The 15236-nt window shown below is 34.2% G+C and overlaps 1 protein-coding gene across 3 annotated transcripts in view; it reads left to right on the forward strand.

Annotated features, from left to right (window-relative positions):
• LOC105488989 (syntaxin binding protein 5) overlaps positions 1-15236 on the forward strand; it is a 196167-nt gene that overhangs the window by 153456 nt on the left and 27475 nt on the right. For all 3 annotated transcript variants that reach the window (XR_011623431.1, XM_011753536.3, XM_011753538.3), the window contains 4 exons: positions 1844-1894; positions 7879-8118; positions 11186-11555; positions 11853-12018. Coding sequence is in view for 2 of the 3 variants with exons in the window: in XM_011753536.3 (XP_011751838.1) it covers positions 1844-1894; positions 7879-8118; positions 11186-11555; positions 11853-12018 (827 nt within the window). In the remaining variant the exon portion in view is untranslated. The remainder of the gene's footprint in view (positions 1-1843; positions 1895-7878; positions 8119-11185; positions 11556-11852; positions 12019-15236) is intronic.

The following is a 15236-nucleotide window of genomic DNA, read 5'->3' on the forward strand; positions in this document are numbered from 1 at the left end:
AATGTTTTCTAATTTTAAGGGTATTGGATTTCAAGCACAAGAACAACCATGTATGTGATATCAACTACATACAGATGTTATTTGGCCATTTTAATTTTGTATTGCATTTTCTCTTTTAACTGAAATTTTTTACGTCAGTGAAAATAGGGTGACTGTTTTATAAATTTAACCCATTGTTGTTTGCTAAAGGATACTAATTAAGTTAATGAAGCTGAGAAGTGAAAACTTGATGTCCCTTCGAACCCCCATTCCTTCCCAGTCTGCCTAATGCCTCTTTCCTAACACTGGATTTGTCATTTTTTTAGATGTGGAAGTCATGTACTATGACTGGATTTCTCTTTGTTTACATGGCGCCCTTATGGACTAGCAGGGTCTGTGCTTTAAATATCTCCTAACAGTCCAAAATTTAACCTAATATATGCATTCCTGTATTAACAAACAAATGCTTTTTGAAAATTTCACATAGGAAGCACTTTTCTTTTACGCATGCACTACCACTAACATAATAGATATAGTTGAACAACCCCTAACTTTAAGTCACTTTCTAGATTAAGACAATAACTGATTTTGAGGATGGAAAGTGGATTCCAGTAAGTTTATACATTCACTCTTTTTCCAATGTTACAGAAAGATACCTGTGGTTTGCATCTTATGTAAATACCGTAGTTTTAGATTATGCATGATCTTACTCAGTTTTTGCTTTTCACTAAAATATAAATAGAAGAGAGAACTTATATCAAGGAGTGGTTGAGTCAGATATTGTATGATGTAATCAAATACTTAAATTTGATTAGATATAGGTTTGGCCTATAAACTAGAAATTAACTTAAAAAGTAACAAACCCAGCCAGGCATGGTGACTCACTCCTGTAATCCCAGCATTTTGGGAGGCCTAAGTGGGTGGATCACTTGAGGTCAGGAGTTCGAGGCCAGCCTGGCCAACATGGTGAAACCCCGTCTCCATTAAGAATACAAAAATTAGCTGGCAATGGTGGCTTGCACCTGGAATCCCAACTACTCAGGAGCTGAGGCGGGAGAATCCCTTCACCCTGAGAGGCAGAGGTTGCAGTGAGCCGAGATCACACCACTGCATTTCAGCCTGGGCAACAGAGTAAGAATTCACCTCAATTAAAAAAAAAAAGGAATGAACCCAATAGCTATAACGATGATGAGCTGGAAAGATTTTATATCACATACCCCAACTTAGTCTTCGGCTTCTATTCTCCTTGTCTGCAACACCTTTCTTCTGAGAAGTTACTTTTACTCACTCAGAAAAGCCTAACCCTTTCCTGTGAGCCTAAGAAATAATTATAAGTTACAGTTTAAAAGGCTTCCTTAAAGTAAAAATGTTAAGTACAAAAATATATTACATCAAGTAAGTACAAATTTTTTAAAAGTTGGCCAGGCATGGTGGCTCACGCCTGTAATCCCAGGACTTTGGGAGGCCAAGGCAGGAGTTTGAGACCAGCCTAGGTAACAAAGTGAGACCCCATCTATACAAAAATATCCTAAATAGCCAGGCACAGTGGTTACATTCCTGTAGTTCCAGCTACTTGGGAGGCTGAGGTGGGAGGATCACTTGAGCCCAGATGATTGAGACCACAGTGAGCTGTGATCGCACCACTGCACTCAGTCTAGGCAATAGAATGAGACCCTGTCTCAAAAAATTAGAAAATAAAAAGTTGAAAATAAGATTTACTTTCCACTCCTAATATTACTCATTTTTTAATTATCTCAGTATCTAGTTTTAGTAATAAAAGTATTCACTTCTATCTTGAAAATCAGTTGATATTAGTATGAATCAAATGTTCTTCAGAATTTTAAAATTGTCTTTTATTTTTCAGCAAAGATGTCAAGGAAGTTAAGCTTACCTACTGACCTAAAGCCCGATTTAGGTAAGTAAAATAAATATTCAAAATAATTTAACTCCCTATAATGGGAAGACGGGGAAATCAGAAGATTTATAATTACTATAAGATAGTCATTGGAAAGCAAATTTAAAATGACTAAGATGCTTAAGGTTTAAACATTCTTTGGAATAGTCTTTAGAATGCATCTGTAAATTTAAAAAGACAATTATAATACAAATTCAAGCAAACCAAAAGAATATATTTTCTTAGCCCTCTCATGCTTTATGTCTAAACAGAACTTAGCATAAGATTGAATTTGTGCAATTTTAATTTGTATTAAAAGTGGTTATGTCCCATTTAACCATCTGAAAACCTACTTTGAACTCTATAAAATTATTTGTATATAATGAAATATTTAATATTTAAAATAGATTGTTTTTCTGTGTTACAGTGAATCATAGCAAGAGTCATCATTACTAACTTTTTGATATTATATTTCTTCCACAGCACTTTCTGTGCAATTCATTTATTATGAAAGCAGAATGAATATATTCACACATTTGTTTTGTTTTATATCCAACCCACAAACAGCTCCTTGATATCATGTAGGGACAGATGACATTTCACCAAAGATAAAAGTAAGATTTCATGTAATACATATAAAACATGGTATCTTTTTACACTCATTTTTTATTTAAGAAATTTCTGTTGCCTTTAACTAAATAGGTGTGATTGTGTAAGGATGATTTCACCCAACTCTGTCTTAGAGATAACTGGATTTTCTCTGTTGCATTAGCCCACACCCCTCACCACCATTTGTTCTCTGGATTTCTTGACTATGTTTCTTATACATCATACAAACTTAGGTGTTGGTCCATTTAAACATACTAATTTTAGCATTTCCAAATCATTATCTTACCCCAGTTATGCTGACAGAAAGCATGTGATTATGAGTGAGTAGGCATACAATATATTCCACTGTCATTTGTAGAAAGTTTCATTCATAGGAAAAACAACTTAGTAGAACCCTGTGATATCACTAGTATAAGGGAACAAGAGTTAATCATAGAATATAGGATAGTAGACATTTTGAGGTCATAGTTTTCTCCACTAAAAAAACATATAATTTGAAACCAAATATATCTGAGGCATACAATGTGCATTTTTCCCCTATAGCAGAATCTAGAGTTTTCATCAGATTGTCTCAGAGGCCCAGGATTTCAATAGCATTAAATATTGCTAGTTAAAGTGGCTTTGTGTATTTTAGTTTCTTAAAAATCTGGGTAAACACATGTAAACATACTTTTAAAACTATGAAAATACCATAGCCATTTTTTTTTTGTTTGTTTTGTTTGAGACAGAGTCTCGCTCTGTCGCCCAGGCTGGAGTGCAGTGGCCGGATCTCAGCTCACTGCAAGCTCCGCCATCCGGGTTTATGCCATTCTCCTGCCTCAGCCTCCCGAGTAGCTGGGACTACAGACGCCCGCCACCTCACCCGGCTAGTTTTTTGTATTTTTTAGTAGAGACAGGGTTTCACCAGGTTAGCCAGGATGGTCTCGATCTCCTGACCTCGTGATCCGCCCGTCTCGGCCTCCCAAAGTGCTGGGATTACAGGCTTGAGCCACCGCACCCGGCCAGCCAATTGTTTTTTAAAGCATACTCACATTTACAAATGATGTAAGTAATTTAATCGAAGTATGTACTCCATGCTTTTATAGACTATTCAGTTTATGGTTTAGCTAGCATGCCCATGTATGCCATAAGCCAATTATAACTTTGACTAATATATGTCTGTAACATTCCTGTGTCCCTCAAGTCATTTTATTGTTGAACTGTTATTTGGTGGAGATTCTTGCCTGCTAATTATTTTACATTGGTCAGGGAGGCAATGGGGAGTAACTCCAACTATATTGATAGGTTCAAACTGCCAGATGTTGATAAGCACTGAAGCCAGTGAGCTGTTGTGCCGCTCCAGAAGCTTCTGGGAATAGAATTCATTTTTGCTTATGGGGAAGTTGTGCAGCACTGTACTTTCACTATAGCTTCACCATCCTGGATTCTGTAACCCAGAAGTCAGAAACCATGGGTGATTTTGTTACACTTCTGATTGTCACATTTCAAATGTCAGCCATAGGAAGCAAACATCAGAACCATTATATACTTTGATATGAATTAGTTTCTTGCCCTGATTTTTACCTGAACAGATTCATCTCTTGGCATTATGTTTTGATTTGGGAATATAAAAGTTTGTTGAATAAGGCTGTCTATGGGGAGGAGAAAGTGATATATACAAGTAGCATGTTGTAAGTTTGCAGACAGTAGCATGAAAACAGTGATTTTATGGCATGATTGTATCAGGTAGAGCTGGATGGAAGCATTCATGACAAATTTTGTCTGAGTTTAGATCAGCTAAAAAGATCACATATTCAAGCACATTTCTGACATCTAAACTAGAATTTTAATTCTCAATAATAACCATAGTGTTCCAGCTGTATGATAGTGATGATATGGCTGTCTGGAGTTGCCTAAGAGAAAGGTTTAGACTTGGAGATAGACACAAATTCTGACTCTACCATATACTAGCTTGGTCATTCTGGGCCAGTCACTTAACTTCTCTGAGCCTCTATTTAACTATTTGTTAAATTGTGATGATAATACTTTTCAAGGTGGTTATATAGATTCAATAAAATGATAAATGTAAAGTTATTAGTGCCTGGCACATGGTCAGCCTTGCTTAGTGGTAGTTATTTTCACTTCTGTTCTTATTACTAAAGCTACTAGAATTAAACTTTTATTCCATTTATTTAGTTTGCCAAACTTGTATAAATGAGCCCACAGAGACCCATAATGTTTAACTTAAAAGGAGTAAGTGGAAGTTGTAATTCATGAATTGCTGAAAATTCTGACTTTTTTTCAAAAGTCTAGGCAGATAATAAAATAAGCAACCTATCTCTGTCAGTTTCAAACTTGACTCTTATTCAGTCGATTTTTCCGTTTTGATCTAGCTTTAGAAGTTGCTTTGGTAATCTTAATTTTTATAGATAAATCATGTAATAAAAATGTAATTTTAGGTTATGAATTTTATATAGTTAAATTAGTCTATTAAATTTGAACATTGCTCATTTGACTTATGAGTTAACATTTAAAGTATAGGTTGTTGTGAATCACCTGTTGTAATTTTAATAGTTATCAGTAAGAGTTTTTCTACAGGTTAATTTACAGTGGAATCTCTATTATCAACTTTTCTCGTATCATTGTTTTCTATTACTATCACTACATCGCAGCTGAAAATGTTCATTTGCTTTGTATATGTATGCTTTACAAGTACCAAATTAAGTGTATTTATCATTGTAAAATTTTAAAAATGTATTTTGCTAAAATAACTTTGGAAACTATAAAGAGTTAATAAATATTTGTAATCAGTATCATATTACAGACTTTCTGTATTGAGGTGTTGATTACGGAAAGTTGTTTTATTTATAGTAAGTAGTTCTTTTCTACCATATCATAATTTGTAAATAATGGGAATGCAATCTCAAGCAAAAGAAAGATATTTTTAGAGACTACAGTTTAAAAAAAGATCCATAGCATTATCATAATTAATAACATTGTTTTCAGAGGCTACCTATAATCATAATTATGTTACATATAGTTATTTTAAGGGGATATTTTTAATCTATGAATCTAAATTTGATTGCAAAAAACTTTTTGTAGGGTGTAACTAGGATTTGGCTATACCTTTTTTATTTAGTAAAGGACAACTTAGAAGACTTTAACATGTTTTATAGTTTTCACATTTTGAAGAGTCCTTTCTTTGACAATAGCATTGAAGCATGTGATTTAAGGAGTTATTAGATGTAAGTAGTAGAAGCTACTGGGAATTTTAATAAATCCTAATGGTATAGCAGAAGCATTGGTTTAGACATTCTTAACTATAAATCTGCCTTCAGCAAGTGTTTATTGAATTCCTTTCACATGCAAGACACTGTGCTAAATTCCACAGGGTATCAAAATGACACAGTCCTTGCTTACAAGATACTTCCAGTCACTTTAGAGTGAGGCATGAGAAAAGTCAGAAGTAACTACAGAACAAATGTACTCTAAGTGTCATGGGAGAGATACATAGCTATAGGTATTCAAGAGGGAGAGAAACTATATAGGTTGTGGGAATCAGGAGAAACTTCAGGAAAATGACAGTAACTGAGGTGGAAAATAAGCAGAATCTTGATAGGTAGGAGAAAAGGCACCTATCAGAATACCTCAAGCAAAAGCCTAAAAGTAGGTAAGTGCAGGTTATGTTTGGAGAAAATTGAGTGGCTCTATTTATTTCCCACAATGAACTGAAATAGGGTAGCATTGGGAGATAAGGCTAGGAGGGTAGATTAAAGATATTTTGTGAAGAGTCTTAAAAACTTGAGTAAGATTATAAGTATGATTAAATAAAGAGGAACTACTAAGGATTTTTTAGATTGAGGCCACAGAATTATAACTATGCCTTATAAAATTTAGTTGAGTTGTGTTAGTAGTGAGATGCTGTGGGTGAAGAGATCAGTTGGGAATTGTCTAAGTAAATGGTGATGAGAGCCCGAACTTAGGGTAATGGAAGTAGATTACCAATGGAAAGAAGGAAGCAAAAATGTCCAATAAAATACCTTAGGGCTTGGCATCCCATCAGATGTATGAGTCAAATGAAAGGGAGAAACCCAAACTATGGATCATCTTAAGTGTTTCTGCCTATGAGAACAGGAGTGTCATTAATATAAATAGTGCCATTCAAAGAATTTACTGGTTTGGGGAAATTTATATGCTTTGGTTTTGCATAGTGAGACATAAATGGAAAAATGTTCAAGAAGTATTTGGAAATGATGTTCCAAGAGAAAAAGGAAAAGGCTAGGGCTTGAGACAAGCTTGGGATTAGCAACAAGGGAAGGTAGCTGAAGATGAGAAAAGTTTTATTAGTATAATTTTTAAAATGTCCCTGTCGTTACAGACAGAGCTGGGTAAGGGAATTTGCCTGGTATCAAGTGTGAGCCAGATGGCAGTTACACATTTTGGTGAAAACGCCTTAAGTGAATGTGGATTGAAGAAAAATGGGAAAAAAGCTAAACTTTTTTTGATTAAAAAAAATAAAAGATCCATCATACAGTAAATTAGATCTGAAAAAAAATAAAAGATCCATCATACAGTAAATTAGAAAGTCGAATCAGAGTACTTCTAAATGCGTTTTTTAAAGGTAGAAAGTGGAAAAGACCCACACTTGTGGCGCTCTACCAGTCATGGATTATATTACCAAAGGAAGACAAAGTACCATGAGAAAGAAGGTGCCAAGAGCTAAGCAGCCAGGACCCCGAGGATTGCTCATTCACATATTCATCGGGAGGCACCCGGTTTGGTTCTGAGGAGTGTGGAGTTGTTTGTTTGTATATTTAAGAAAAAAAAATTTATTAGCATATAAGTAAATTTTGTTTTCAATTATACTTGACCTTCAAACAATGTGGGTTGGGCACCAACTCCTCTGCATATAACTTTTTGAGTCTCCAAAAACTTAACTTCTAAAAGCCTGCTGTTGACTAGAAGCCTTACCAGTAACAGAAACAGTAGATTAACATATATTTTGTATGTTAGATGTGTTATGTAATGTATTCATATGATAAAGCAGGCTACAGAAAAGAATGTTATTAAGAAAATCATAAGGAAGAGAAAATGTATCTACTTTTCCTTAAGTGGAAGTGGATCATCACAACGGTTGTGTTTCCATAGAGTAGACTGAAGAATAAGAGAAAGAGTGAGGGGTTGATCTTGCTGTCTCAGGGGTAGCAGAGGTAGAGGTAAATCCCTGTATAAGTGGACTTGTGCAGTTCAAACCCATGTTCAAGGATCAACTAAAATGAAGTTAAAATTAAATATGCTGTAGATTTTGTCTTCTTGCAGATTAACTATTTGACCAAATTTATATTAAAAAAACACAAACAACTTATTTTATGTATTTTATATCTTGAGCAATCTCACAACATTTTTAACCATTTCAGATGTAAAGGATAACTCCTTTAGCCGATCACGGAGTTCAAGTGTAACAAGCATTGACAAAGAATCCCGAGAGGCGATCTCTGCTCTTCATTTCTGTGAAACATTTACTCGAAAGACGGACTCGTCCCCTTCCCCTTGTCTATGGGTTGGAACAACGCTAGGAACAGTGCTTGTCATTGCACTGAACCTTCCCCCAGGGGGAGAACAAAGACTTCTTCAGCCAGTAATTGTGTCTCCAAGTGGTATGTATTGCTGCTACACTTACAGTTACATTACAGGTGTGATTTACTATGATAGAAGCCTTTGTTTTTCATTCTTGAATTGATCTAAGAATTATAAAATGTAAAGTAAATCAGTGATGGCCTTATGTTTTAATGAAAGAATACATAGAACAAGATTTCAGAATGTTGTTTGTTTATACAGCCATTCAAGTTTTGCCATTTTTTTAAACTTTAAGATCATGTGTAAAATAATTACTATGGAAGAAAATTGTTTTAAAGGTTACAGTAATGCATTCCTAATACCTCAAGCAAATACCACAATCAAAAGAATACTGTAAATTTAGGAGAAAAACAGAAAAGTACATTTTTAAACATTCTACACATGGTTATTTTTCATCTCCAAGTGTGAAACCTGAGATTATTTTTCTACTTTGAAGTGTTAGGAAAAGGTGACGTGAGAGCAAATTTTAAAAAATAGTACTAGACTTCATATATTGAAAATGAGATTGGATTTTGTCAAATGTTTGTGGAGTCTGTTAGGTCAGGAGATAACTGAGAATTCTGATTTCTGTTACTACTCATTTATGCTCATCCAGATGGAAACAACCATGATTTTGCTAATAAATCTGTCTCTTGTTGGTGCTGACTTTTACAGTTTTTGGAATTTAGAAGTTAAACTGCATTTATGATTATATTTCTGAGCCATCTTTACATTAAATAATCAGTTTGATTTATTCATTTTGCTCTATAAATGCTTGAGTATATACTGCATATCAAGTTGTTAGATTAAAGAAGACAAGTTACATAATGATATTCTTACTAATCTCAGTTCTTATTAGTAAACAAATATGCGTATAGGAATAAAATAAACTGGAAAGTTGAAAATCAAAATGTTAACAGGAGTTATCACTGGTAAGTAGGATTTGGGGTCGTTTTTATTTTCACTTTTTTACTGATTTGTAGTTTCTAAATTTTCTACAGCAAACATACACCAATTTGTAATAAGAAGAAAATGTTTCCAATAAATGAAAATGAGTGAGCAGGATTATAGATAATTTACTGTTAACTACACAAAAAGTATTTAATATACTTTCCAACTTGCAATAAATCAAATTAGCTATAAAGTGAATTCAAAAATAACTTTCATATGTAAGAAGGCAACTTAGTTTCTTCTCGATGATGGAATCTTTGAGGTTTGTTTTTAATAAGATGCCTATTTAAAGATAGACCAGTGACACTGATGTCATCTGTATTGGGGCTGTGAGAAGAGAGAGATGTTTTCAAGCTGATGGATTTCTGTGCTTAAGAGCCTAAAGTGGTCCACTTTGACTATTATTTTTTCTTTTCTTCAAGAGGAAGAGTCAACAGTTAACCACTACTCTACTGGGAAACATGCTAAAGTCCCATCAACTGTAGGATAAGCATACATTTAACGGTATTTTAGGCCAGTTTTTTTAAAAAAAATCCACATATTAGAACAATATATGTGCTATAAACAGTTCTCAAATTAGAATGGATAATTCAGCCGACTTCATCAAAACTTGAGAGGCTGAAGGACTCTTTGGGTGGACCAGAATAAAAAATAAGAGATCTTGAAAGAAAAACTAGCTTTAAATATGTTTTGAGATAAATAATAATTGGAACTATAAGATTATAACTGTCTTGTGTTTCGAAGTTTTCTACCAAGCTGCTTAAAATAATTAAATTATCTGCTCGCCAAACTTGGATGTAGAGTAGGGTTACTAGATTTAGCAAATAAAAATTATAGGATGCCCAGTCAAATTTTAATTTATATAACAAATACTTTAATATAAGTGTGTCGCATTTAGAATTGGACAGATATATGACATTTGGGACATACTTATACTAAAAAGTATTCATTGTTTATCTGAAATTCAAACTGAAATATGTGCTCCATTGTATTCTGCATCCTTACTATTGATAAATCGTAAATGCAAAGAGGAAAGGAAAGAATATTTTTTCTTCTAAAAAGTTTTGAGAGAACATCAGGAACTCTTTTGCTTAGAAATAAAAGAAAATAATATATGGAAAAAATATTGCAAACTATAAAACCTTATATAAATTTAAAACAAAATATGAAAAATCTTTAAGAACTGAATGCTCAGTTATCTACCCTCCCTTCCATTCTATTAATGTTATCACTTAGTTTACTCAGAAGTGAGCATAAAGCATATTTGTACATTATCAAGGATATAGGGGGAAAGGGTACCATTAATAGAAGCAAGTCAAAAAATGTAGCCCCTACATTAAGATGATAAACTGACCAAAATAATGCCTTAAGTATATCTGACAGTTGTTGTAAATCATTTAAGAGGAATTATTATTTTAGAGGTAATGGTTAGAAATGTGTAGTTTTTTTTTCATTGTTCATCTAGATCAGTACTGTCTATTAGAAAAGCAATGCAAAGCCACATAATTTTAAATGTTCTAGCAGTCACATTAAAAAAGTAAAAACCGGGTGAAATTAATTTTAATAACATTTTATTTAGCCCACTGTGTCCCAAATATTATCATTTTAGCCTGTAATTATTAAAAGTGATTGAGGTATTTTATGTTGAACTTTTTGGAGTGCTAAAGTCTTCAGATGGGGCATGTGCTTGACTCTCACCGTGCACTGCAGTTGTTCGCACACTTTGGACAAGGCGCATTCGCAGTGCTCTGCAGCCACATGTGGCCCCACGCTGACTGCTCCAGGTGCTGTCCACTTGCTCTCTTGCTGACTGGTAGTGCACTTGCTGGGTATAAGAGAAAATAGTTCCAAATACTCCAGCATGTCGTTTGTTTATTCATTTAAAGATCAGATACGTATTTGCCAAATTTATCATATGTAATTAAATTGTGAGTGATCATTAGTGGCATTTATCTGTTTGGAGCATGTAAGTTGACATCTTTTTCCAGACTCATAAACATCATGCTTAAAGTCTGAATTCTGTCGATGAGTCAGTGTTCAGTTCAATATGCATTCAGCATATATTTGAGTATCTACTATATATGTCAAAGTTAGAATAAATGTGTTTACTCTGTTGATTAAAATATTTCAGTTATTTACTAGACTTCTGTATTTTAGGTACTATATTGAGGTTAAAAGGTGCAATCTTGAGAATGGCATTTCTGGATACCACAGGCTGCTTAATACCACCTGCATATGAACCCTGGAGAGAACACAATGTTCCTGAAGAAAAAGATGAAAAGGAGAAATTGAAAAAACGGCGGCCTGTCTCAGTATCCCCCTCCTCTTCTCAGGAAATTAGTGAAAACCAGTATGCAGTGATATGTTCTGAAAAGCAAGCAAAAGTAATCTCACTGCCAACCCAGAACTGTGCTTATAAGCAAAATATTACAGAGACCTCATTTGTGCTTCGTGGAGATATTGTAGCATTGAGTAACAGTATCTGCCTTGCTTGTTTCTGTGCCAATGGACATATAATGACTTTTAGGTAAGAGTTAGATATTTTTTTAAATGCAGATATAGCATTTCCTCCCTCAAACTATACTACAGAATTGTTTAAAAGAAGTGCTTTTTTTGTGTGTATAGTCTTATACTCTGAGAATTTATTTTTATTCTGTTAATAGTGAACAAGTATATGAGGAGTATAAGCCATTTTTTTATCTCCCACTCAAGTATACAAACTAAATCATAAGAATTATGAAGTCTCTGCCATTTTTAACAAGGATAGTGTGTTCAAGACTAAAATCTACCTTATTATTAACAAGTTTTTAATTTTTTTCTCAAGTTTGCCAAGTTTAAGACCTCTATTGGATGTGTATTACTTGCCCCTTACCAATATGCGGATAGCCAGAACGTTCTGCTTTACCAACAATGGACAGGCATTATACCTTGTTTCACCTACAGAAATCCAGAGACTGACTTATAGTCAAGAGACCTGTGAAAATCTTCAGGTAATTAATAAAAATATTAACTATAATTTCTTCAGAGGTAAAGTATTCTCTGAGGGCCCGTGTACTGTCTGCTCCTTATTCTCATGGAAGTATACAAGTGAGCCTGCTTGGGAAAATCCAGACTGTTGAATTAGACTTGCAGAGCACATGCTTTGAGACTCCCATGATTAAAAGTGTCTTCTTCAGACATCTGCTATAAGCAGCTTCATCTTACTATTCCATATCTGTCTTTCCAGTGATGGCAGAGAAATATGAACTGCTGCATACATTTTATACCTACTCTCTACATAGAATAAATATCTATTATACACACACACAGCCCTTTTTAAAGAAGTGTGTTAATGTGAAAATAAATGAGTCTATTTTAGGGCAAATTTTGTAATCTCATCTCCTATACTCTCTATTCACAAGGATATTTACACAGAAGAAAAAATTGTTATTTGGTAGTTTTCCTCTAGTATTTTGGTTGATCTGTTTTTGAGAGACTATATACAAATTCTTTATATACAGAATTGTGTCGTTTTTAAAGTATTTGAGTGCTGTATATGCTTCTGTGTATATTCGAAATGATCAATTTAGCTTTACCTTCTAAAGTAAAAGAGCTCTGGAAATATTGAGCTGAAATATTGATTGATATTTAATATTTAGAGGAAAGTACTATCTAGAGGAACTTTATAATGAAAGTTTTTGCAGTTAGCCCTATTTTACACATTTGCAAATTTGAATTTGTGGCTTATTATTTTTAGAACATGGGCTTTAGAGTCAAGAAGGCTGAATTCAAGTCCATCATGCTAACTATACAATTTTGTAATCATAGAAAAGTTACTTAATGACTCTAAGCATCATCTTTAAAATTAGCAGAGAAGTGGTGTCTGTGGGGATATTACAGGGATTAAAGGAGGCAGTGCATGTACTGTGCTTAGCATAGTGCCCCGGTACAGACGGTGCTTAATAATGTCAGGTGTTGTCCTCATTGTGTTATTATTTCAGTAAGCTATACTGTACTGGAAACCTAGTCCTGAGTAATATTGTAAACTTTGAGAGTAAAACAAAATTATATATCTGACATTTTAGATTTAAATTCCCATTTATGTTTGAGTGAAAGTTATTTTTCAAAGATTCCTAAGTTTCTGAAGTAAAATTTTGTTTTCTGTTGGAAGGATAAACCTTAAAATTTTCCTTTTAGCATTTCCTTTCACTAGCAAAATGTTATGTTAAGAAATAATATGGACAATTGAATATTAATTCATTTCCATCTGAAATGTGGTCCTAATTCAAGTACTCAAAAATCTAAACTTCATCACTTTTCTGGGATCAATTTATTCTATCCTTTAGTTGGTGTTTTCTTTAATTATTCTTAAATTAATAGCAGCCATAGTTTACTTATTTATGTTTAAATGAAATAGTTTTTTAGTAGTAAACTGTATTTTAAACTATCTGCTGTGTGCCTTCATGATACAGAGATAAACAAAAAATGGACTATCTTAAAGGGATTTGTGATAAAATGTTTTCTTTGGGCAATATTGACATGTTGTTTACCTCTGTATTTTTAGTAGCCAGAAATAATGCCTTGGTAAAAACCTGTTGAAGACTATGATGAACTTGATAAACACTATACCTTGGTTCCCTGAGTACCCTTTTACATTGTGCATTCCTTTAACTTTAGCCAAAAATAAAGAAGATGGCTACAAACATTTATGGAGTTTCCAGCCAAGATGGAATAATAGGAACCAGATTAACCCTCCTTCCTGAAACAACCTAAAAAAAACCAGACAGAACTCATGAAACAATGGTTTTCAAATTACTGGGCATCAGGCAATGAAGGAAAGTAATTTCTGACATAGGAAACAAAGAAGGTGTCCCAGCTTTAATGCTTTAATAGAGTTTTCAGAGCATGGCACAGGGCGAAGGTACTGAGTTAAAGCCTGGCAGACTTCCCAAGTTGAAGAGTCAGGAATAAGAGTTTGGGGACACCAGGTAAATTCGAGAGAAAAGAGCTACAAAGAGAAAGAACCCTGGAGATGTGCAGAGTCCCCCTGAATATACCATATGTGCTATTCAGCATGTACATGTGACTAAGCTTTCAGAGCAGAAAAAGAACCATCTGAAAGGAATAGAGGATTTGTAGAAACCGTTCCAGGAACGTGCTTGTTCCCAACAACCAGACTGGAGAAACCCACAATTTGTGTGGATATTAGTTTCCTGAGGCCACAAACTTGGTGGCTAAAACCAGTAGAAAATTACTTGCTCATACTTGTAGAAGCCAGAACTCCAAAATCAGTTTTACTGAGGCAAAATCAATGTGCTAGCAGGGTCTTACTCCCTCCAGAGGCTCTAGAAGATAATTTTTTATTGCCCCTCCTTGTTTCTAGCAGCTGCTGGTGTTCCTTGACATTGGGCCACATCACTGGAATCTCTGCCTTTATGGCTGCATTACCTCCTCTTCTGTGTTTCAAATCTTTCTCTCCCTCTGTCTCTTAAAAAGACACTTGTAATTGGATTATAACCCATTCAGTAGTCCAGAATAATTTCCCCAGAGCAAGATACTTAATCACATCTGCATAGACTCCTTTTCCTTGCCAGGTAATATTTGTCAGTCCAGAAATTCGGACCTTATATCCTTGGATGGTCCATTATCAGCCACTACTCCAGACATGCCTAACAAATCGCAAAAGCTACACTCAAAAGGATGAAAATGTTTTCTGTCAGAATGAAATTCAAGAAAACTTAAAGGAAGTAAAAACTATTTAGCACACAATGAGGTAAAAATCGCAACGTCTGGTATCCAGTGAGTTACCAGGCATGCAAAGAGACAGAAAACCATGACCCATCACGAGGAGAACAATCAACAGAAACCAAACCAGAACTGACATGCATACCAGAATTGGCACACAGAAGGAGATTAAAACAGTTATAACTGCGTTCCGTATGTTCAAAAAGTTAGAAACATGAAAGATTCAAAAATAAAATCAACTTCTAAAGATGAGAAACTATAGTATTTGAGGTGAAAAATATGCTAAATGGCATTAACAGCAGATTTCACATTGCAGAAGAAAAGACGTGAACTTGAAAGCCTAATGACAGAAAAATAACAGTGTTTGAACTTGGCAAACTTACAGCACTAAAACACCTATATTAGAAAAGAAGGAAGTCTCAATGCAATGATGTCAACTTTCACTTTAAAAAACTGAGAAAAGCAAATTAAACACAAAGTAAAC

The sequence above is a fragment of the Macaca nemestrina genome, chromosome 5, assembly GCF_043159975.1.
Source record: "Macaca nemestrina isolate mMacNem1 chromosome 5, mMacNem.hap1, whole genome shotgun sequence".
NCBI classification, from domain to species: domain Eukaryota; kingdom Metazoa; phylum Chordata; class Mammalia; order Primates; family Cercopithecidae; genus Macaca; species Macaca nemestrina.